The sequence below is a fragment of the Cyclopterus lumpus genome, chromosome 6, assembly GCF_009769545.1.
Source record: "Cyclopterus lumpus isolate fCycLum1 chromosome 6, fCycLum1.pri, whole genome shotgun sequence".
NCBI lineage: Eukaryota > Metazoa > Chordata > Actinopteri > Perciformes > Cyclopteridae > Cyclopterus > Cyclopterus lumpus.
The window spans coordinates 26337412-26359937 of NC_046971.1; the positions used below are offsets into that span (position 1 = coordinate 26337412).

The window sequence follows — 22526 nt, forward strand, 5'->3', positions numbered from 1 at the left end:
CCACAAACCAACGGGTGACCAAGTCCACTTCTTAGACACGGAGACCTCGCTACTTGATTGGCTCTCATCAGTCACGAGACCCAATCATCTCATGGCCCGTTGGTTCATCAGCCGTGATTGATTATTGGTTCAAATGACAAGCGTTGCTGACATTGCGTTCTGTGCTTGCGTTGAATCCCATCATCGCCTACGTGTGGAGGTGGGAAGCCACTCCGGTGTCCAGCGGCGTTATCAGCCATGTTCATGTGACGTTGCCCCAGAAGCTACATTGAACCGTTTCTTTTTTTGTTATAAATTATGTCTGTTCTCAAAAGCACAGAGTACACACAGTCATACTTGCACATGTCATTTTCCTTCAAGTTCCTACCCCCAAATTCCCCCAACACAGAACAAATCGCACTGCCTCTATTGTCAAAAAGCACATTACATTATTAATAACTCAAGATAAATGAATAAAACCGTCCAAGGCCACAGAAACGACTTATGAATCTAATGAGAGATTCTTCAATTCATCAAAGTATTGTATGATCGAACCCCACGTGGATTTGAATTTCTCAGGGTGACCCCACAGCGAGGACTTGATCTTCTCCAACAATGAACCGTTTTCTAACCGCTGGACTTCAAACATTACGGTTCAGTTCTCAGGAGGCTGATGTTCTTGTTTTTAAAAAACTAGTAAAACCGTTGACAGAAGCACCATTTGGAACTACAGCAGACCAACTTGGGAGAAGAATGCAGACCTACTTAACGTCCTCCCCGCCGAGGAGACGCCCCACCTGCTGCCCGTCGGTCCCACTTTGCTGTCTCTTTTGATTTTTGTATTTTTAGGGAAAAGATATCCACACACACACACACACACACACACACACACTAGATGCATCCAATATGCTTTGAGCGCATCGCTTTCATCATCACAGTTTCTGCCTTTGTGTTCCACAACCCTAAGCTCCCCCCCCCATCCCAAACCCTGTGTGGCTTGAAACACACACACACACACACACACACACACACACACACACACACACACACACACACACACACACACACACACACACACACACACACACGCCTTTCCAGTGTGTCCTGTGGAATAGCAGGAGGCAGCAGGTCCAATATCTGAATGCCAAGTTTAGGCAGTCAGAACACATCCTACCCCCCCCCCCCAGCTAGATGTCTAGATGTATGTTACAGAAGATGACATGCTCTCTTTTCACGGATAGTCAAGTCACTATTGTGTGACTGCTGGACGCTGTCTTGGTGTTGCGGACGCAGGCGTGACAGAATATTAGGGGGGTTCTTGTGCCGAAAAATAAGTCCAGCGGCTTTTTACATTTTTTGATCAGCCAGTTAGCGAAAGAACGAGTAATCTCACCAATGCATTGAGACACAAAACCGTACAGTGTACAGGTATGACCGTTACGTGCACTGTGTTTTGATCATCTGTCAACATGGGGAAGTCAATTCTTACAATATGATCAATCAGCATGATGACTGACATGAAAATGATACTGAGCACATGTTTTATGTGCAGTGGATTCACTTCTTACTAAAAAAAGGTGCATGTGTGCAAGCGGATGATAATTATTGGAAAAAAATTATGTTTCTTTATTATTTTTTGCAATTTACAATCTAATTGACACTAGTACATATCTATTATATGGTTATCAAGTAATGAAACGGACCGTTTGAAAGGTTTTATCACAGTAACTTACTGTACAAATTAAATTACTGTACTGTGTATGTTATAAATACACTATAATATGGTAAAGTACTGTATATAAAATTCAGCGCACCACAGCTAAAATTATAATTAGGCCTCAGACTCAAACAGTATTGGACAGTTTACAAATACAACAGTCAGCAGAGCAAATAGGCTACTAAGCCTAAATTAACTGTAGGCGTGTGAAATGAAAAGGTAGTTTTAATTGTTGTTTCCATATGTTGTCATGTATGAAGAAATAAAAGATTATTAGCAAATGATTTAAACACCATTTGTTTAGGAACCATTCTGAGCCGTGTAAACTATTAGCAATGAATCAGGTTATAATAAAGCAGTGCTACGTGGAGTGCATAGAGCAGGACAGGTAGACTCTAAAAAATAGAGTTTTCATTATTATTATTATTTATTAATAATATCTTACTCAAGGACTGTGGAAATCATCAGTTCTCGGATGTGACTAACGATGGAAATGCCCTGCATTCCTAATAATGGGAGTAATACAATAAATGGAAGCCCTTTTCTATTTGTGGCCTACAGCCGAGCACACACACGCACACACACACACTGGCGGGGCTGACACGCGCACGCGCGCGAGCACAGCTCCAGGCGGAGTTTAGTGAGGCCGATCCTCAGGAATGCGATAAAGCACGAGCACAACAACAGCACGGCTGCGCGCGACACAAACACACGCGCGCGCCGTAACACCAGCTGACAGGCCGTGTTGACAGGCCGGGGCCTGCCGAGAATAGCGTGAGGGCCCCGGTGTGGCCCCGGCCCCGGTGTGGCCCCGGCCCCGGCCCCGGTGTGGCCTCAGACCCAAGAGCGCTCACTAAACGGTGTGCCCAATTAGCGGGGCGACGCGGCAGCGTGCCAGTCGTACGTCACCGGGTTTTTCAGCAAATTCCGCTCACTTACGACAATCCAATAAAATGCACCTTTTTAAGAATTGGTTTACACTCGTCATGACAGCTAGCTAATAGCATTTCTAAAAGTTGTCATTTTGATAAGTGAAGTGCTGCTTGGCGAGTAACTGTGCGTGCGTGCGTGCGTGTGCGTGTAGAAGAGCTGTCAATTGGTTGAGCGTGCCAAGTATCGCTCCGTCGTGTGGACACACACCGTATGAGACACGGCGTGAACGTGTTTCTTGGTCTACTCACCGGGAGAGACATGGCGCTGGGGCTGTCGCTCTGCTCGGGCTCCTGGCTTTTGGAAACGTCCGGTGGTCTTCTGGTTTCCTTTCTCTTTCTCTCCCCCAGATGCTGAGGTTACTTCCCCAACAGAAGTCGGGCTTCACGGCTCCCCGGGCGTCAGTCCCCCTTCGCCCATTCCGCGGTGCACTCTGCTCGAAGGGCACACATGCAGCCGTGAGAGGGTTGAATGGAGAGGGTCAGGAGGCGCGTCTGCGGCGGCGAGCGGCCGCTCAACGTCCAGCAGAGCCGGCCGTGTCTCTACTCCGTGCCCCCAGCCCTCCGTCGCCTTCCTTTGCTCTCCCTCCGCCGCCGCTTCGCTTCCCTCCACGGAGCCCTGGTACAGAAGCGTGAATAACTGCTGCTGAACGACGAGGCGACAGGTCTGCGCCGTGCGGGGAGCGGCGAGGAGAACCGCCTCCTCCGCTGCTGCTGCGGTCTGATCCGGTCCAGCCTTAAAGAGACCGCCTCGCAGGAGGGCGATGATTCCTACAATTTACAACGCACTCTAAACGGCCACAGCAGGCTCGGCTACCCCGGGCATTTCCTTTGGAACACGCCTTTAAAAGGACCGTACCAACGGGTTGAGCCGTAACCAGGGTATCCTTCATTATACAGTATTATACTGTAATTACTCTAGGCCAAAAACAATTAAAGTAAAGGAAAACGTAGGCTGATAAGAACAGGTCTAACACTTTAATATGAAAACATATACTCTGGAAACGTTCTTGGATGTGTAATTCACCACAGTGAACATCAAGTCACTAGTACATATCTATTACATGGTTATAAAGTAATGAAACGGACAGTTTGAAAACACAGTACAGCTGTTTAATTTTTACCACAGTAACTTACTGTACAAATTAAATTACTGTACTGCGTATATTATAAATACACTATAATATGGTAAAGTACTGTATATAAAATTCAGCGCACCACAGCTAAATTTATTATTAGGCTAGTCTCAAATAGTATTGTACAGTTTACAAATACAACAGTCAAAGTATTTCTTTAATCAAAGTTACAATGTTATTTAAAAAACACAACAATGTGATTTAGCTGTCAATCAGCTTGGAATCAGTTGCATGTTTCTGCTCATTTTAAACAATGTGGCCCAGATGATATCACTTTTCACCGCAGTGACACTGGAAGGAATAAAGGCTTGGTATTCATAAACACACCTGTGATAACAGACAGCTGAGTCGTTATGATTGGGATGGATGGATGGCCAGGATGACGTGCGTTGCCCCTGCTGAGCACTCTTTTTGTTGAGCGTGTGAGTGATGCGTTCAGGAACAGTCAGGCTCCCTGCTGTGGTTTGAATAACAGCAGCTATTTTCACCACACATAACACCAGAGCTGTTTGTGCCTGTGAAACAATGGGATTTGGTTATCGAAATAACCTGTTTTATTCTATTTTTACAAATATTAAGAAAATGTTTCTTATCCCATTAAAAATAGTTTTTGCCACATTTTTTGCAAATACATTTTTATTCTTAAAAAAAACAAAAAACATGCATGTCTTTAATACTATTAACCAATAAACAGTTTAGTGAGATACCCAAAGTAGTGTTCTTGACTGGCGTTTAAATGACATTTGAAGTCCTTTGTGAAGGCAAGATTGAGTACACATGTGGTTGTTTGAGACATGCGAGAGGCCCACACCGATCTCCAGTACTACATCACTGGTGTCCCTCTCAGGCAAATTTGTAATTTGTGATTTTGGGCTCTACAAAATAAACTGAATTTAAATGACGTCCCGATTTCGGGACAGAAGCAGTTGTCCTGAATCCCGAATCTCGTGTGTCCCGAGTGGAGTATCTCACCTGGGAGCGCGGCCACCCCAGGACGAGGAAACATAGATACATAATACGTTTATAGATGTTTATAGATCTGACCTGAAGGTTTGGGACCGGGTCAACTGGTCCAGCCAAAAAGCAAAAACGTGACTTAACATTCCCCAACTGAACTCTCATGTGAAGTCAATGTATTTTCCCCATGGTGTTGTAAATTGAAACGTAACCAAAAAAATGCAACACAAGTACGGTTACAGAACACAAACAGCGGTCTCCTGGGTTAAAGTCCTGTTTTTGTTTTACACATCCACCCATCATAAACATATTTGTGATACATAAAATAGGTTTCCATAATTTAAACGCTTAAACCTCATCGTTTCTCATCTCAATAGTGTAGATTTTTGGTTAATTAACGTATTTTACACGATTGTGTGTTGATCCGTTAGTAATCCGTGCCGTCGGGGGTAAAATCACATCGGAGCTTCTTCACGGCCTACTCCAGAGAACAAACAGTCTGACATCTCTGCAAACAAAAATAAATCAACCAGCATATTTAAAAAGGATCCGTTTGTGTTTATTGAACGTCTAATATTTACACGAATAAACAGCTGCACCAAGACTCCACGATCAAACCAACGAGACATCCGTCCTCTCACTCGGGCTTCGTCGCCATGCTTGTCCACAGGCAGGACGAAGCAAACGGCACCTGAGGGACGGGCGGTCGCTGTGGTCCTCCTGATATGATGGATAAGACGTTTGATTGACGTCTGTTGTGGTATCGATCAGCGGTACTGTGCACTGTACAATGTCCCGGCACAGTGTCTCCTGAACGTATGAATGCATGTCAGTGGTGTCCCATGATGGTTTGCAAAGTATGAACATGTTAACATTTAAAAGGCATTACACCAACCCCCCAAAAACATAATGAACGACATCTAAAACATGATTTTGGTTGAACATTAAAACAATAAAACTCAACCATGGGAAGAACGTAACCAAACCAAAAGGACATATTGGACCGGTACAGCGTCCTCTATTCCCCGTCAGCGGATTAAAGGCAGGGTTGGTAATCCTCACAAACTAGCAAGAGTACGCAATATTGTTTTAAATGATCCAACCCGAAAAACACATTTCAGCATTGCCAACTCTTTTCCATTGAAAGTATCTAGAAGCACCAGCTACCAAAGTCGCTAAATCTTGGGAGAAAGTCGGCAAGTCGGCAACACTGACATGTCAGTCTCAGGTCTCCCTCTGAAGCCACCCCCCCCCAAAAAATTATCATTATGAAGGCAAACACCCAACATGGCTGCTGTTAGCACTCCCGGCTGTTAAGCTAGCAGCTTGTGGAAGACTCCGGTGACGGGTATTGAATGCACAGGCAGAATAAAAAGGCCGGGTTTGTTTTGTCAGAGCATTTGATTTATTGATTGCTGTCGGGATGTAATAAGAATTTCAATAAAAAAATAGCCAAATTGTTTTTGAAGATCAACAACCCTGCCTCTAAAGCCTGCATGCGTAGAATTTCAATGCAATTTCAAGCTCTCAACATATTCTGTTGGCCTCTCCAGCTTTTAGTTTGTTCCCATAGAAAAGTCAGGCCGGTCTCATCAAGCATTCATAGCAAAGAGCTACAAGTATTGCACCGTGATTCACAGATATACCCCAACATGTTTCCGTACTGTATCCAGTGACGTATATCAACACTAAATCAGTACAACGGTCCGTCCAACAGCGCCTTTCAGCCAGGACGTTCCTCGTGTGAAGGAGACATCAACGTAACTTCAGTGAACCCAAACAACATTCTCTTCCTAAACCGACTGGGTTTGTTGCCTGAACCGAACGGGCGACGTGTTCTGCCGACTTTAGTAGGAAAAACCACACGGAAGATGAGGAGTAACCTTCCGTTGTATGTGGATATGTTGAAAGATCCCATCTCCGTGTGCTTTGACGTCCTTCTGGATAGTCCAACTGAGAAGGACCGATGTCTGAACCGTTCCAAACTGTCCTTCCTCCATAAGGTAGCAGTTTACCTCACCGTGGGTTATATTTTAGTCATAGTTCGTAACCACTTAAATTAAGTACCATGTTATATGAAAATGAAAAAAATAAAACAATGGACAAAACCACAACAATAATCAAAACTAGAATGTATTCTTGATCCCTAAAACTGACTCCTAAATCAGCCCCGTCAGGAAGAAGAGCCGCAAGAGGGACCTCACTTCCCCCACAAAAAGTTCTTTGTGTGAAGCGTGGACACTAATTGGTTCTCGTGTGGATGAAGCACAGGAAACACTCAACGACCCCGTCGTTACAAACTCACACTATTAAAACCCTCGTCCTGAAATGGACTCCAGCCGCCGCTTTGAGCCAACTGCACCGGGGGAGCCGAAACCGTCATTGGAGAGAAAGAAATCGAGATACATGGAGCTTTCACATCTGTTCCACTCTCTGTGTGTGTGTGTGTGTGTGTGTGTGTGTGTGTGAGCTGCATCAGTCTTTTGTGTCATTGTTTTGTGTTGCTCTGTCGGACGGCTTTTTCTATCTCAAACTGGCGGTGGTCGACGCGCTCCAAGAAGTTCTTCCGCTCCACGTACCTAAACACACAAATACAGAGAATATAGGAGCCATGTGCTCAACACACACACACACACACCTCTTTCCACTTCAGCACAGGAAGCAGTTATGCAACTTTTCCTGCACACACACAGAGAGAGAGACAGAGAGAGAGACAGAGAGAGAGAGAGAGAGAGTGTGTGTGTGTGTGGAATGATTTGAGTGCCTAAGTGTTTCTAAATTAGCCCCCATCCTTCTGCTTGGTTGGAAGTTAGTACATGTTAAGTATGTTATCGGAGTGCGTGTGTGCATGTATGTGTGTGATTGCGTGTGTATGTGTGTGTGCGCGTGTGCACGCATGTGTGTGTGCTTGTGTGTGGCAAAGAACAGACTCATGTTATTTCCTGAGGGGAAGCCAGTCTTCCGATTGGCTCCCTCCCTCCATCCAGACTGAAGCATGAAATCAATGTCTCCCTCCCCATTTATGTTCATAATCATGAGCTCAGCCCCCCCCCCCCGGGTTCACTGGTTGAGCCGTGTCAGCGTTATCGGATTATTGAATTTTAAGTGGCTATCTTGGAGATTTCCCATTTCAATAAATGCCCGTTAAGTTACAATGGTTATTGAGTCTGCGTCCCACTAATGAAAGTATTGCAATATTTATGTATTTTCAGTGTTACGAACTTGTCGCCTGTGGCGACGTTACCAAGGGGGGGGGCGGGGGGCTTTCACAGCTTCACACTAATGAGGCGACTATCGCGTTTACGTGTCCATTCGCGTCTTTGCATATGGTTCTCTAACATTTAATAATACTATTAGTATTTTATATATAGTACATTTTTTGTGGTGGTCAAATCTACACGTGATGATGGATGGAGAAAAACTATTTTCTCTAGATTGCTTTTTAAAAACATATCTTTGGCATTTGTCTGTACTGCAGTTTCTTGTTACTTAGCAACCGACATAGACAGGGATATTGATTTATCTGCGATAAGCTAAAATTGTCCGATATCAGCTGCACACGAGTATAAAAAATGTCACAACTCAGCGATGTGTGACATTTTGACTGACTTTGATGAATCCACAACCGGATTTCAGAATAACTATTGTTATGGCAAACAAACAATCTTTACTAATCCCAACACATCCACTTAAAACATATTCATTGTTTGTGGGTAAGGTTTTTTTAAACTACACCTGTTTTCCTGTAGAACTTTGTGAGAACTTGACATCTGAATCAACCAATAAGTGCTTTACTTCATTAAGATGCAACAAGTGTGTTGGTGTTATCTCTCACAGTCTCTTACCCTTCTCTGCCCCTGTTGTGGATGGCCAGCTCGTCGGTGATGCCCTCCTCTGACTTGAAAGCATCCCAGTCCATCTTAGACTTCTCCAGCGTACTCATCTTCTGTTTCTTTGACGCCATGCGACCCAAGATGCTGGACATGCCTGCTGTCCGCTTGGCACTGCAGACAGAAGAGTTTCCTGAGTCACACTGAAGAAGCACGCTGCGTTATCCAAAGCCCGATTCTGCTCCACATGGCAGGAACTTGAAGGTAATTGCTACCGTTACTTTCCTTTGAGCAGAGGTATGGTGGAGTGATGTCTGACATTGAAGTCACACTCCTGTGTGTGTTGTAATCAGAGCTGATCTGTTCCTGCATGACAGTCCCTCCCTTAAAATGGTTGGCCAGTTTCTTCCCACGCCTCACACACTGGCTATAGCTCAGGGGTCGGCTACCTTTCCTATCCAAAGAGACATTTGGCCCTATTTTCCACCAAATAAAATGTGTCCGAAGCCGCAAAAGCTATTTGATATCACAGCTTAAAAAGTTGTTTTATATATAGTCATATTATATATACACAGAAACTATAGTTTGTTGTATTTATGAAATTATAGAACCAGAATAAAGACAATTGTTGGCATTCTATTGCTATTTTACCGGTTATGACAAAATCAAACTCTTATGAAGAGTAGAAAAAAAAAAATACACTGGTCAATTAATCAGACAACTATGTCAAAGTCAGAGATAAGGTGTTCCCTCTGAATGATTGTCCACTCGGCAAAACAGAAATAAATCTTTTTTCTGATCACTGCCGACAGCTACCACTGATAATGCAGTGCTGCCAGGTCGCCATGGTGAGCTAAACCCAAATAACGCTGTTAGCACCTTTACTGCCGTCAACACCATTGACGCTGTTGACATCGTTAGTGCTGTTAGCTGGCACTGCTTTTGGCTCAGCCCCCCCTCCCTGGTGATGTCAGGAGTAGGCGAAAGCCGTGTGGAGGCATCCAGGCCCAGACTTTAATTTATAGCCCTTTGAAAGTATCACATGAACAAAGCGGGAACTGCTCCGAAAACAGCAGCACATCACTGAAGCCAACGGTATTCATCTCAGTGAACAGGCATGAAAAACATTTTAGCATCAGCTATTTCTGGAACAAACGACTGTCACGCATCCTTGAGAGTTCAAAAGAGATGAAAATGTATGAGCTCGACTCAAAAGCAACTCCACAAGATTCTTTCTGTAGAATGCTTTAACTTGATCAGTGTACCTCTAAAGCTCCATGCTGATAGCCACTTCTAGCCCTGCAAGTCAGAAATGTTCTAAACTTTAATGAGATCAACGGATTTCACCAGAAGGAAAAGCAGCGGTCTGCCTCCCAACACGCTCTGAGTCGTGGTGCCCGAATCAGAACACGATGCATGTGTGAGGCTCAGTTCAAAGTAAGATGGTATGAAACTATGCGAATAAGAAGATAGCACTTTTCAACAAGTAGTCATGTGGTTCTCTTTGTGTTGGAGGGACGGTAGTGTTTTTTAGCATTTGTAGAATATACTAGCTGTGGTCAACCAAAAGAAAACCACACACACACACACACACACACAACCACACACACACACACACACACATCAGTCAGGTGGGCCAATTTAGAAGACTCGAGTCCCTTTTACATACTGGATTGATTCAGTGAGATGGGGTTTAAATGTCACAATAAGGAATGGACCCGTTTAGCACTTCCGTGTCATCTTCTTTTGAGAAAAATAAAAAAAATTGAACAATCGAGTTTGGAATCGAGTTTAAAAATCTATTTCTGCTGATCAGGAATGATCTGATATGGTTTGTTTCGCCTCATCACCAGACATTCATTCTGTTACCCCTGCTGCTCCCCCACGTCACCAGGCTCATTATGGTATGTATTCTGTGAGAACGGTATATCTAATGTGAAGGGGTTCAACCAGTATGGAGAGTCTCTAGAAAGCAGCCATTAGTCATTCGTAATGACGTTCCACTGGAGACCACAGCGTTTCATCACCGGAGCGTGAAGTGGACGTTGAGAATCACATGAACCTCGGCCATTGTGGCATTCCATGATTTCAAGCCCTTAGAAGCTCGTACCGGAGTACTTCAAGTGTGTTTCAACCAACGGCCTAAGTTCCTCTACTACAGTTGGTTGTCCTAGGTCCTAAACCTCGGGTCCCTGTGCAGACTGAGACTTCCTTCCTGTCTATGAAGAGACCAATAACTTCACTCCGACCACAGTGGTGAGCAGGGTCGTCCTTCAATCAGAGGATCGGCGGTTCGATCCCCGGCTCTGCTAGCACACGTCGATATTTCCTTGGGCAAGACACTGAACCCCAAATGTCTCCCGTAGCTGTTCTACGGTGTGTGAATGTTAGTTAGTACCATCTGTACTCTTAATATTTTCATACGTTAGAATTTCTGGTGTCTCCGGTTCCCCAGCTCAGGTAAACACCTTTAACGCCACTGCTGCAGATGTTTTGATGATGTTCAGCATTTTGGTAAATATGTTGTTTCCCTTCATTCCAGTCTTTATGCTAAGCTAGGCTAACAACATCCTCCCTCCAGCTCTGAATGAAAACCACACTGGCATGAGAGTGATGTTAATTGGGAAGAAAGTGTTTCCAGTAATGTTGTAGATTTCCTTTAAGTTTGGGATTCCTAAGATATCAAAAACGTCCGATTCTGGTGTTGAACAGATCTGGTCAATTTGAAAAGAAATAAAAATCCATAGATGCACCAATCGATTGGCTGCCGGTCGAACCACTCACGTTTTACACGCCGGCACCGCAAAAAAATATTTATAATAATAATGTAGAGGCTAACTATCACTTCAAAACTTTGCATCACCATATCTTATTATGCTATTTTACTACGTTAGATAACAGCATCACTTCAATGTGCAACAAACACTAGTGTGAGTGTGTGAGTATGTGAACACACACACACACACACACACACACACACACACACACACACACACACACACACACACACACACACACACACACACACACACACACACACACACACACACACACACACACACACACACACACACACACACACACACACACACACACACACACACACACACACACACACACACACACACACACACACACACACACACACACACACACACACACACACACACACACAATTAAAGACAATATCTTGTCTCATATCACAATATTGAGATCATGGCGACATATTGCACCTCTGCGGGGCTGATTGTATACGTGTACAGGTGTGTGCATACCTGGTGCCTGGTTGCCCCGGTGATAGGGCCTCCTCCTCGTCTCCACTCTCCTCCTGTTTGGTGTTCTGGCTATTCAGATAGATCTTAGCTTCCTTGGAGTCTGCCGATACCACTTTATTCACCCTGACAGTGGGACACAGACACAGTGCTAGTATACTACAGCTAGTACAGGGTGGGCATGACACTGGCCCTTCACCACCAGAAAACACTGACAACCTCTTGAAAGAAACAAATGGGACCTTTGAAAGACTCGACTCAGTATCAGCCAACTCGTATTTAACTAAATAAATAGTTTTGTTGTTTTTAAAAAGGCATACTTTCTCTGTGAATATTAACTGCTCAGTATTTTGTGCAGCACTTTGATCATGTATATCTATACACATACATGTATATACATAAACATACACATGTAAAATGAATGTGTCCTTTCCTGAACAAATGAGTGCAATCACACAGGAAAAGCATGGACAAAAGACCAAGATCCATCAACACATATCTCATCTACACAGCTGCTGAGCTGCAGCTAAACCTCTGTGCTGAAAAGTAAAGAATAAAACAGGATGCAGGCCAGCCGCTCCCTCAACACTCAGAGACACATCTGCCCGCTCGCCGCCATGGGGATGAGACAGGGAGGCTGTATGAGGAACAACCTCTGGGAACAGACTCCACGACCACTTGCATCCATCATGGTGACACTGCAAAGGCTTTCCCCCGTTACGTATGCTGATTACATGCAGGCATAATTACACGGAGCGCTCGGTGAGGGCGCGTCTCGTCTCAGGAGAGGGGGGAAGACGTCAGTCCCATGGAGAATAAAGCGTTCGGGGCCACACATTATTGGAGCAGATGGCCAAGTCGCGTACAACGTACATTAGAGACCGGCGGCGTTCACCGAGGCTCCGGCGGATAACTTACAACCGTGTGCTAATCTTATGCTTGTGTGATTACAGAGCACAGCTTCATGCATAATCAATCAGCTGAACCGGTATCGCTTCTGGTTTCTGAATAAAGACCGCTCAGACGTTGACATTTAGGACGGCAGATTACGTGCTCCACATAAGTAGCATCCATCCAGGCTGCGGGGTGGGTGGGGGTGGGCGTGGGCGTCTGTGTGATCTACAGTATACGACAGTGATAATAATAATAATTATGCCGGTTTTATGGAGAAACACTGTTGATGTTTGTGTGGCTCCCATCGAACAACAACCGTCATGGTTTGCATTGCCAGCTCCGAGCCATTACAGCTGGCACCGCGTCTGGTTCCAACACGCCGTCCAGCCTTTGGTGGCCTAAGTCTGGTTCATATCAGCCGGTGCGAACAGACGGAAAGAACAACATGCTGAACGTTTGTCCTGTTGCTGCTGGAACTGATTGAATATGAGACACATATACACACATTTACTTTATGGCATTTACTCATCCAGCCTGCCTATGTGTGAGTTGGTGGCTCCACCTACTGGCCAATGTGAAAAACGGTTTGACAAACACATTTTAAGATCATCTGAAGTTATTCGTTTGGGCTTTATGGTGATTATACTGAAAGTATGGAGAAAGAGAATATCAAGAGAATGCCAGGAGCTTGTATTCACTGTAAGGTTCATATTATTACTTTTTAATTCACAAAGTTTCAATTTAACTGAGCTTCAAAACGTTTTGATTCCAGGAAGCCCTGAGATAAAGTTTGACATTCTCTAAATTGTTCTCTCTCCTGGGAAGAAAATTAGATTTAGAATAATTATCCTAAATTCTACGTTTTGTCAGGTGATTTTATTTATTTTTTGTAAGAATAAGAAGTCCCATTTAGTCTCTTGTGGCAAACACAAGTAACAAACACAAACCTGTTTTCAGAGATGAAAAAAAAAAAAAAAAGAGACTCACCTGTTCCACAGATGAATAAAAAAATAACTCAGGAACCATTTTTTCAGGAGAGAAAAACTACCAAACTCACTTCTTTCTCTTGTATCTTCATGGACCAAAATTAAAGGGCAACAGTGTTGTGCGTGTACCACGGTTCAGAGGACTCACCTAACTTCTTCCCCAGCGAAGTCAAACACTTTAGTGATGGTGACCGTCGCCGGTTCCGGTGCTTTTCTTTCTGTGCTCAACGGAGACACCGTCAACTCTGCGGAATCCTCCTGAGGATTAAAAAAAACTAACAATCAGCTCAAGGGACGAGAGACACACGTAGAAAAAGATTGGAGGTTCGATAATGAGTGCTTCAGATTGTTAAATCCACTTGATATTTTGAGAAAGGATTTGGGTGCAACAAAACAAACAACCCTCGATATATATCTGGGGATGGAACATAGTGCCCTGGGGATGTTTCCCTCAAAGGGTTTGAAAACATGGCACCACCTTTGCTGCACATTCGAGTTTAGAACACATTCACCTTCTGCGCAGTCCTAGACTCCGAGGCGGGCGTGTCCTCTTTGGGTCTGGACCCGACGTCGGACAGGAAACTGGCCCAGAGGTCGTCGGACTTTTTCTTCTGCCGCACCTCGTCTTCCTCCCGCACCGCGGGGACTTTCCCCCACTCTTCCTGCAGCGGCTGCACCTCCTCCACTTCTGCTCCACCTCCGTCCCCCTCTTCCTCGTCCACTTTCAGGACTCCTTTCTTCCTCTTCCTGTGGATTTGTTCGAGGGCATAAGTAAATAAAAAGGTCATTATCTTGTATTAAAAATTGTAAGTGGAGTGGTCTACCAGGGTGGAGTCAGACCTGGTAGTCACACACCCCCATAAGTCCTGCACCTCTGTGGAAACAGCTCCATCACAGAAGTAGACACAGCTCAAACGTGTCTTCTGGGCCGTATAATCATTGAAACAATGCAAGTTGAATTTCTTTGATAATTACATTTCTTCTTGAATAGGAACACATTGGAATATATAGAATGTGTTTCAGATGAAATATATTTTTTCATCCATCTTTGATTTGGTTGCCTTTTTCCCCCAGACATTCGTCACACACAATGTGTTCGAGAAAAATAGAAAAATCAGAGAATAATGTCTTCTTTTTTTTACAGCTTCTAAATATGAAAACTGTGTATTTTTTGCAATACAAAAAACTAACTAAATGGGAAAACTGGAGCTCAACTTCAAGCTATAATGGGGGAAACTGGGAGGCCCATATTGGTAAATTATCAGAATGTATATACAGAGTCAATCATCAGTGTGCTCCTGCCACTGTAAGCCAACCAGCTATGTACATGTTGTATCCTCGTAACAACACGCCGTTCCAGAGGAGAGGTATAATGTTTCGGAGGTTCTACATCGGGGGTTTCCACTCATTTGTAGTCCGGAAAGCTGCCGTGACCCCAGCAGTGGTTGTTAGGTTGTCATGGGAACTTGAGTGTGACATGGTTTTGCAGACTACTGTCGAGGAGCGTGCGAGAGCCCCAAAATGCTCCTGTGGGCGGGATGACATTCAGCACCACGCCTCTCACCTCACGCCGATGTCCTTTTTCTTCCTCTTCTTCTTGCTGACATCGCCGGGATGCGGCACACCGTCGCCCTCGTGCAGAGGCTCTTCCCTTTCACACTCATTAATGTCGTCCTCGCTGAGGTCATCGTCTGAGGGGGGGGGCACAGGGAACCAGTTGAACATGCATTGGTCAGCTGAATAACACATGTATAGATTATCTATATAACAATATCACTATTTACAGAATTTCAGCAAAACCGTGCCGTGACGGTTTGATTTAACATGTTATTGTTCTACAAATGTCTGATTATTTTTGGTTAGAAACATATCAAAAGTCATGTAAACACAGTTTATTCACTTCAGATTGATATTATTAATACTTATTTGGTGGCACGTGACTAATCCTTTACCATAACTTCCGTGTGAATTGGAGGGTTAGTCCGACACGTTAAATAAACAATGTGTCGAATGAGGACCCGACTCACAGCTGCGTAACGAGTCCACGAAACGGGACCATGTGTTAAAATAAACAAGCTGCAGACCGGCGTTGTGTAACGGTCTGGGTCCTCGCCATGGAGGCGCAAGAGCACCTGAACAAATGCCCGTGTTCTGACCGCAGTCTGGGGCCGTCTCCACGGAGGGTCCCGTTGAGCGGATAGGGGTCCTGAACGCACTGAGGCCCGTTGGTGGGCTGCACGCGGACCTGACGTCAGTCTCCTTTTACGTGACAATAAGTAGCCACACGTTAAGCATTGAAGCCCACTAGAACCTTCCGCCAGGTGTGTACCGGCCTCACCTGATGGGACGTAGTCTGCGTCCTCATTAGACGCGTATCCGTCAGAGTCGTAGTCAGAATGGGTCATCATGCTGGGGGGAAGGCTTACCGTGACGCTACATGGGGGGCTAACACGGTCTGTTAGCTCATTCGTTACACACGTAAACCTGGCTGGCTTCAACGTCCTGCTCGTAAAAGACACACACAGTTGAAGTGTTGCTCTTTCGAGTGTGTAACGGACACGAATGACTTCAATGAGCGAAGTGTATGAAACAGGGACGCTGTCTCTGCAGTGTGGATCGCAATGTGACGTCCTACGGCAAGCTCAGAGGGTCAAACGGTTCCACTATTGCGCACGTCTTATTCTGTGGCGACGACCATCAACGTTAAAATGCATGAGCGCCACCTACAGGACCGGAGGGTAGGTTCGGGTATTGACGACCTGCATTCCGCAGTGATTCCAGCGAGTGTGATCATTGAAGTTCATTTAATACTTCAACATGTTATGTTCATTATTCATGTATTAAGCGTCTTTGAGTGTCTAGAAAAGCGCTATATAAATTCGAAGTCTTATTATTATGCTCAAAGATATTTTGCTTTTACAAAGCTTTTCTTGATTATAATAATATAAACAACCATGTTAATCAGTAAACAGTGCAATAACAGTAAGAATAGAGGGAGAACCATTTCATATAATCATTTTATACAAAAAACAAGATTTGATAAACAGTCAAGTTAATGCATTGCGTTACCTATACTGTCAATGTTATGCATTTTGTATGATCCCCAAAAGGGCAGTATAAAATAAAGAACTGTTTCAGGATATCTAGCAAAAGAAAAACATATGCCATTATGAATATGATTTTTCTTCATTGGAGGACTTCAGAAATGTTTATGACCAGCAGGGGGTGCTGTCTGGTTAACATACGCCCTGAGTCCCTGGAGGAGACGCTTTCATATGCAGATCTGCTTTTTCTTTTCTAAATTATTCAATTAAGGTTTGACCAATATGACATACATTTACTCTCAATGTAAGAAAAGTAAACGTGACAGACTTTTTCACAATTGAGAAGCTTAAACAAGAGAATGTTAAAAACTAAAAACGTAAAGGACTTGAGCCAGTTATTGATCATCAGAAGCTGCAGACACACACTTATTATGTCAAAGACAGTCCTGAAGATATCAGCAAACATGAACATCTCTCTCTAAATGTGTGATGTCATCAAGTGTAACCGATCTGCTCCATCGACACGTGAGACGACACTGAGCGTCCAGGGAAGTGTTCTGACTATATGGACTTTTGACAATAGAATAAAGATCATTTGGGTATAAAAAGACAAGAAAGAAAGAAATGTACACTTTTATTGATCCCTGTGGGGAAATTCTTCTCTCTATTGTACGCATCCTTAGTTATTAAGGAGCAGTGGGCTGCAGTGAAGCGCCCGGGAAACAACTGGGGGTTCAGTGCCTTGCTCAAGGGCACAGAAAATAAACATTCCGTGGTTTCACAAAGTCAGTCTCACGTTCACTATTTCACGTTCACGCAATTTTTCCATCGCCATCTTGGATTACGGTCGTCCCCTAATTGTGCAACCAATGAACGGAAGTGACCATATTTGGGCATACAGTGATATCGAGACACCGTATACGGCTCTGGTAGTGGCAACCGATCTGTCAATCACAGTAAGACCGCCCTAAAGCATACTCCTCTTTATGGTCTACTGTAAAATGCAGGTTATAAGGCAATAAGGGTGCGGTTAATTTTGGGAATTATTTCAGCCATCACTCAAAAATAAACATGTCGAATACAAAACGTAACGCGCACAACGCAGCTTTTAAACTGAAGGCTATCGACGTGGCCGTTGAAAAGGGAAACCGAGCCGCGGTACTCGAACGTGGGATCACCTAGACGACGAACCAGAGCACTGGGTCAAAGGACATGGAGGATCTCAGAGGTGGACCATCGTGGTGTCGACGGTTCTTAAAACGAAAAGCACGACTCTCTGCCAACAGCTACATGCAGACTTTGATAAAAACACTGTCCAACTTCAGAGACTTCACAAAAGCATGTTATTGCCCGCAGGATGTGATTACTATGGCTGAGGTTCCACTGACCTTCGCTCTTCCTCTCACTGTGAATAAGAAGGGTGAGTCGTCAGTAGCTGTGAACACTACTTCACCTGTAAGCTGCTCAGCAGCAGCTGCTTTGTTCCGTTCATTACTGGTGGTCGTTTGGAGTTTGTCAGGTACAGCTAAATTATAACCCGCGGCGGCTTGTTCAAGATGTAATACTACTTGCGGCGTATAAAAGGGTTATAGCTTTATAGCCCGCATTTTACGGTATTTGACTCTAAATGACCATCATTTACTAGATGAACATCACGCTGTATTGAAGAAGACTTGAAACTAGAGATTGAGACCAAAAACTAATGTTTACAATGTTTACTGAGGGAATACATCAAGAGAAGTAGAGTCATTTATATAGACTTCTATACAACCAGAGGAGTCGCCCCCTGGTGGTCAGGAGAGAGAATGCAGCTTTAACACATGAAGCATAGACTTCTATACAACCAGAGGAGTCGCCCCCTGGTGGTCAGGAGAGAGAATGCAGCTTTAACACATGAAGCATAGACTTCTATACAACCAGAGGAGTCGCCCCCTGGTGGTCAGGAGAGAGAATGCAGCTTTAACACATGAAGCATAGACTTCTATACAACCAGAGGAGTCACCCCCTCCCAGGAGAGAGAATGCTGGAAAAGGAAGAAAATGAGCGCGTCCATCCGGGCGTCGAAATAAAGTTGGTAAAAACCTGCGACGACTGCAGAGTCATATGTCCTTTGCCTCGATAGACAAAAAGACAGATCTTAGTCGATGTTAGCAGGGTTTCTTTGTCCAGTACTAAAGTATGAACATGTGCATGCAGGAAATGTGTGAGATGTTGATATAAGCAGCGAGCATAAAAGGGATGCGTATTAGATAAATGATGGGATAATGAGTCTGTTAAGCTGGAACAAATCAAGGACACCTTGAATGAGACAAGGTCACTGATACACACACAGCATCCTCATTTCAGTGTGTGTGTGTGTGTGTGTGTGTGCATATGAGTCATCTAATGAATGCTGTTGGTTGTCATACAGGACTAAATGACTTGTCGTGATCAGTCCAGAGCAAAAAAAACGATGGAAAAAAAAGATAGAGGGGGTTAAAAAAGGAATACCACTAAATGAATCATTACATCTGCACAGTCCCACGTGAGATCTACATTTTTGCAACAGTATGTAGTCAACAAACAAGTATGGGATATTTGTTGAGTAAATAAGTTTGAGTTCAACTCTTTCGAAATCAAAGTTGCCCATTTTGTTTTTGAAGGAAGAACACAGACGGAGTATTAATAGACAGTAAAGATCATAAAGAAGCGGAGAGAGATGCACAAAGAGGGACGGCCATTATTCCCAAATAACCCATAATTGCTGTGTCACGATGTAATGTGTGTTTAGGTGGCTGCGGCTCCATTTGAAGATTACCTGAATGACGAGTGATTAAGTGTAATTTTCACATATTATTAACAGGGGGGGGGGACAGAGTGGTGCTCGTTGAGTGGCGAGGCCAATTAGCTGCATGATCAAATAGTCTACAAAAACCAAGTAAACTGACAGCATGGTGTTGACTTTAGTTTTTGATTGTCCCGACCACGAGCTAAAAGGGACAGGATCCAAACCCCACACTGGTTTCCTCCCAACAATATTATACAACAATGTGAGGTTGTTTTTCATTTTTAATTAAAACAAAAATAATGAATACAATTGATTCATTTCACACCTTTCATAAACACAAATGCACCTCAAGGGGCTGCGCATTTAGAGTAATGACAAAAGAAAAAGAACATTTAAAGCATTTTTCTAAGGAGGGGAGTAAAAACAATACTGAACTAATAGTAAGGAAATGTTTTTGTATTTTTCGGAAATGTAAGTGCTCAAAAATGAACAGAGAAAAACATCCAACGTGAGGGCGATTAAAACCTGTTGGGCATCGCGTTCTTTCAATTTGAGGTATGCATTGTTATTTCTGTGAATTTGAGTTCAGTTGGTGTGTGAATGTTCAGCAGCAACTTTTCTTCATGAACTAGTTACAAGCAGGATACATTTACACTAACTGGTTCTCCGTAGTTCTGCGTCTTGGTTCTGCGTCTTGGTTCTCCTCTATACACGGTTTGTAGCACAGAAGTCTCTACATCTTCCACCGGAAACTAAAAACACATCTTTTACGACTATACCTTGAATAAAAACAGATCAGAATTTCAGTTGCTCTTGAATGGCACTTACTTATGGTATTACTTATGGCATTACTTATGGTATTACTTATGGTATTACTCATGGTATTACTTATGGTATTACTTATGGTATTACTTATGGTATTACTTATGGTATTACTTATGGTATTACTAGGTATTACTTATGGTATTACTTATGGTATTACTTATGGTATTACTTGTGGTATTACTTGTGGTATTACTTATGGTATTACCTATGGTATTACTTATGGTATTACTTATGGCATTACTTATGGCATTACTTATGGTATTACCTATGGTATTACTTATGGCATTACTTATAGTATTACTTATGGTATTACTTATGGCATTACTTATAGTATTACTTATGGTATTACTTATGGTATTACTTGTGGTATTACTTATGGCATTACTTATAGTATTACTTATGGTATTACTTATGGTATTACTTGTGGTATTACTTGTGGTATTACTTATGGTATTACTTATAGTATTACTTGTGGTATTACTTGTGGTATTACTTATAGTATTACTTGTGGTATTACTTGTGGTATTACTTATGGTATTACTTATGGCATTACTTGTGGTATTACTTGTGGTATTACTTATGGTATTACTTATGGCATTACTTATGGTATTACTTATGGTATTACCTATGGTATTACTTATGGTATTACTTATAGTATTACTTGTGGTATTACTTGTGGTATTACTTATGGTATTACTTATGGCATTACTTATGGTATTACTTGTGGTATTACTTATGGTATTACTTATGGCATTACTTATGGTATTACTTATGGTATTACCTATGGTATTACTTATGGTATTACTTATAGTATTACTTGTGGTATTACTTGTGGTATTACTTATGGTATTACTTATGGCATTACTTATGGTATTACTTATGGTATTACTAGGTATTACTTATGGTATTACTTATGGTATTACTTATAGTATTACTTGTGGTATTACTTGTGGTATTACTTATGGTATTACTTATGGCATTACTTATGGTATTACTTATGGTATTACTAGGTATTACTTATGGTATTACTTATGGTATTACTTATAGTATTACTTATGGTATTACTTATGGTATTACTAATGGTACTACCTGTGGTATTACCTGTGGTATTACTTGTGGTATTACTTATGGTATTACTTATGGCATTACTTATGGTATTACTTGTGGTATTACTTATGGTATTACTTATGGTATTACTTATGGTATTATTTATGGTATTACTTATGGCATTACTTATGGCATTACTTATAGTATTACTTATGGTATTACTTATGGCATTACTTATGGCATTACTTATGGTATTACTTATGGTATTACTTATGGTATTACTTATGGTATTACCTGTGGTATTACTTATGGTATTACTTATGGTATTACTTATGGTATTACCTGTGGTATTACCTGTGGTATTACTTGTGGTATTACTTGTGGTATTACTTGTGGTATTACTTGTGGTATTACTTGTGGTATTACTTGTGGTATTACTTATGGTATTACCTATGGTATTACTTGTGGTATTACTTATGGTATTACCTATGGTATTACTTGTGGTATTACTTGTGGTATTACTTATGGTATTACTTATGGTATTACCTATGGTATTACTTGTGGTATTACTTGTGGTATTGCCTGTGGTATTACTTGTGGTATTACTTGTGGTATTACTTGTGGTATTACTTGTGGTATTACTTATGTTATTACTTGTGGTATTACTTGTGGTATTACTTATGGTATTACTTATAGTATTACTTGTGGTATTACTTGTGGTATTACTTGTGGTATTACTTGTGGTATTACTTGTGGTATTACTTGTGGTATTACTGGTGGTATTACTTGTGGTATTACTTGTGGTATTACTTGTGGTATTACTTATAGTATTACTTGTGGTATTACTTGTGGTATTACTTGTGGTATTACTTGTGGTACTACTTATGGTATTACTTGTGGTATTGCCTGTGGTATTACTTGTGGTATTACTTGTGGTATTACTTATGGTATTACCTATGGTATTACTTGTGGTATTACTTATGGTATTACCTATGGTATTACTTGTGGTATTACTTATGGTATTACTTGTGGTATTACTAGTGGTATTACTTATGGTATTACTTGTGGTATTACTTGTGGTATTACTTGTGGTATTACTTGTGGTATTACTTATGGTATTACCTATGGTATTACTTGTGGTAT

The 22526-nt window shown here is 42.5% G+C and overlaps 2 protein-coding genes across 2 annotated transcripts in view; both read right to left on the reverse strand.

Annotated features, from left to right (window-relative positions):
• The window catches only part of bcar1 (BCAR1 scaffold protein, Cas family member), a 78697-nt gene extending 75378 nt beyond the window's left edge, over positions 1–3319 (reverse strand). Inside the window, exon 1 of the mRNA XM_034536018.1 lies at positions 2878–3319. Coding sequence (XP_034391909.1) covers positions 2878–2889 — 12 coding nt within the window. The 5' untranslated portion in view covers positions 2890–3319. The remainder of the gene's footprint in view (positions 1–2877) is intronic.
• A 1934-nt stretch (positions 3320–5253) lies between these two features.
• On the reverse strand, positions 5254–16337 carry cfdp1 (craniofacial development protein 1). Its single transcript, XM_034535375.1, has 7 exons — positions 16039–16337; positions 15265–15391; positions 14213–14447; positions 13849–13958; positions 11824–11946; positions 8564–8722; positions 5254–7297 (listed from the first exon to the last, which is right to left on the reverse strand). The coding sequence occupies exons 1-7, from the start codon at positions 16106–16108 to the stop codon at positions 7207–7209; spliced, it is 915 nt and encodes a 304-aa protein (XP_034391266.1). The 5' UTR covers positions 16109–16337; the 3' UTR covers positions 5254–7206.
• Positions 16338–22526: the final 6189 nt, after the last annotated feature.

What these genes read in the sequence shown, in the direction of transcription:
- cfdp1 (XM_034535375.1), bottom strand. Translation starts at nt 16,108, where the DNA reads ATGATGACCCATTCTGACTACGACTCTGACGGATACGCGTCTAATGAG. An exon ending in AAAAAGGACATCGGCGTGAG is followed by an intron (nt 14,448 to 15,264) that starts GTGAGAGGCGTG and finishes ACAAATCCACAG; the next exon opens with GAAGAGGAAGAAAGGAGTCC. An exon ending in TTCGCTGGGGAAGAAGTTAG is followed by an intron (nt 11,947 to 13,848) that starts GTGAGTCCTCTG and finishes TCCCACTGTCAG; the next exon opens with GGTGAATAAAGTGGTATCGG.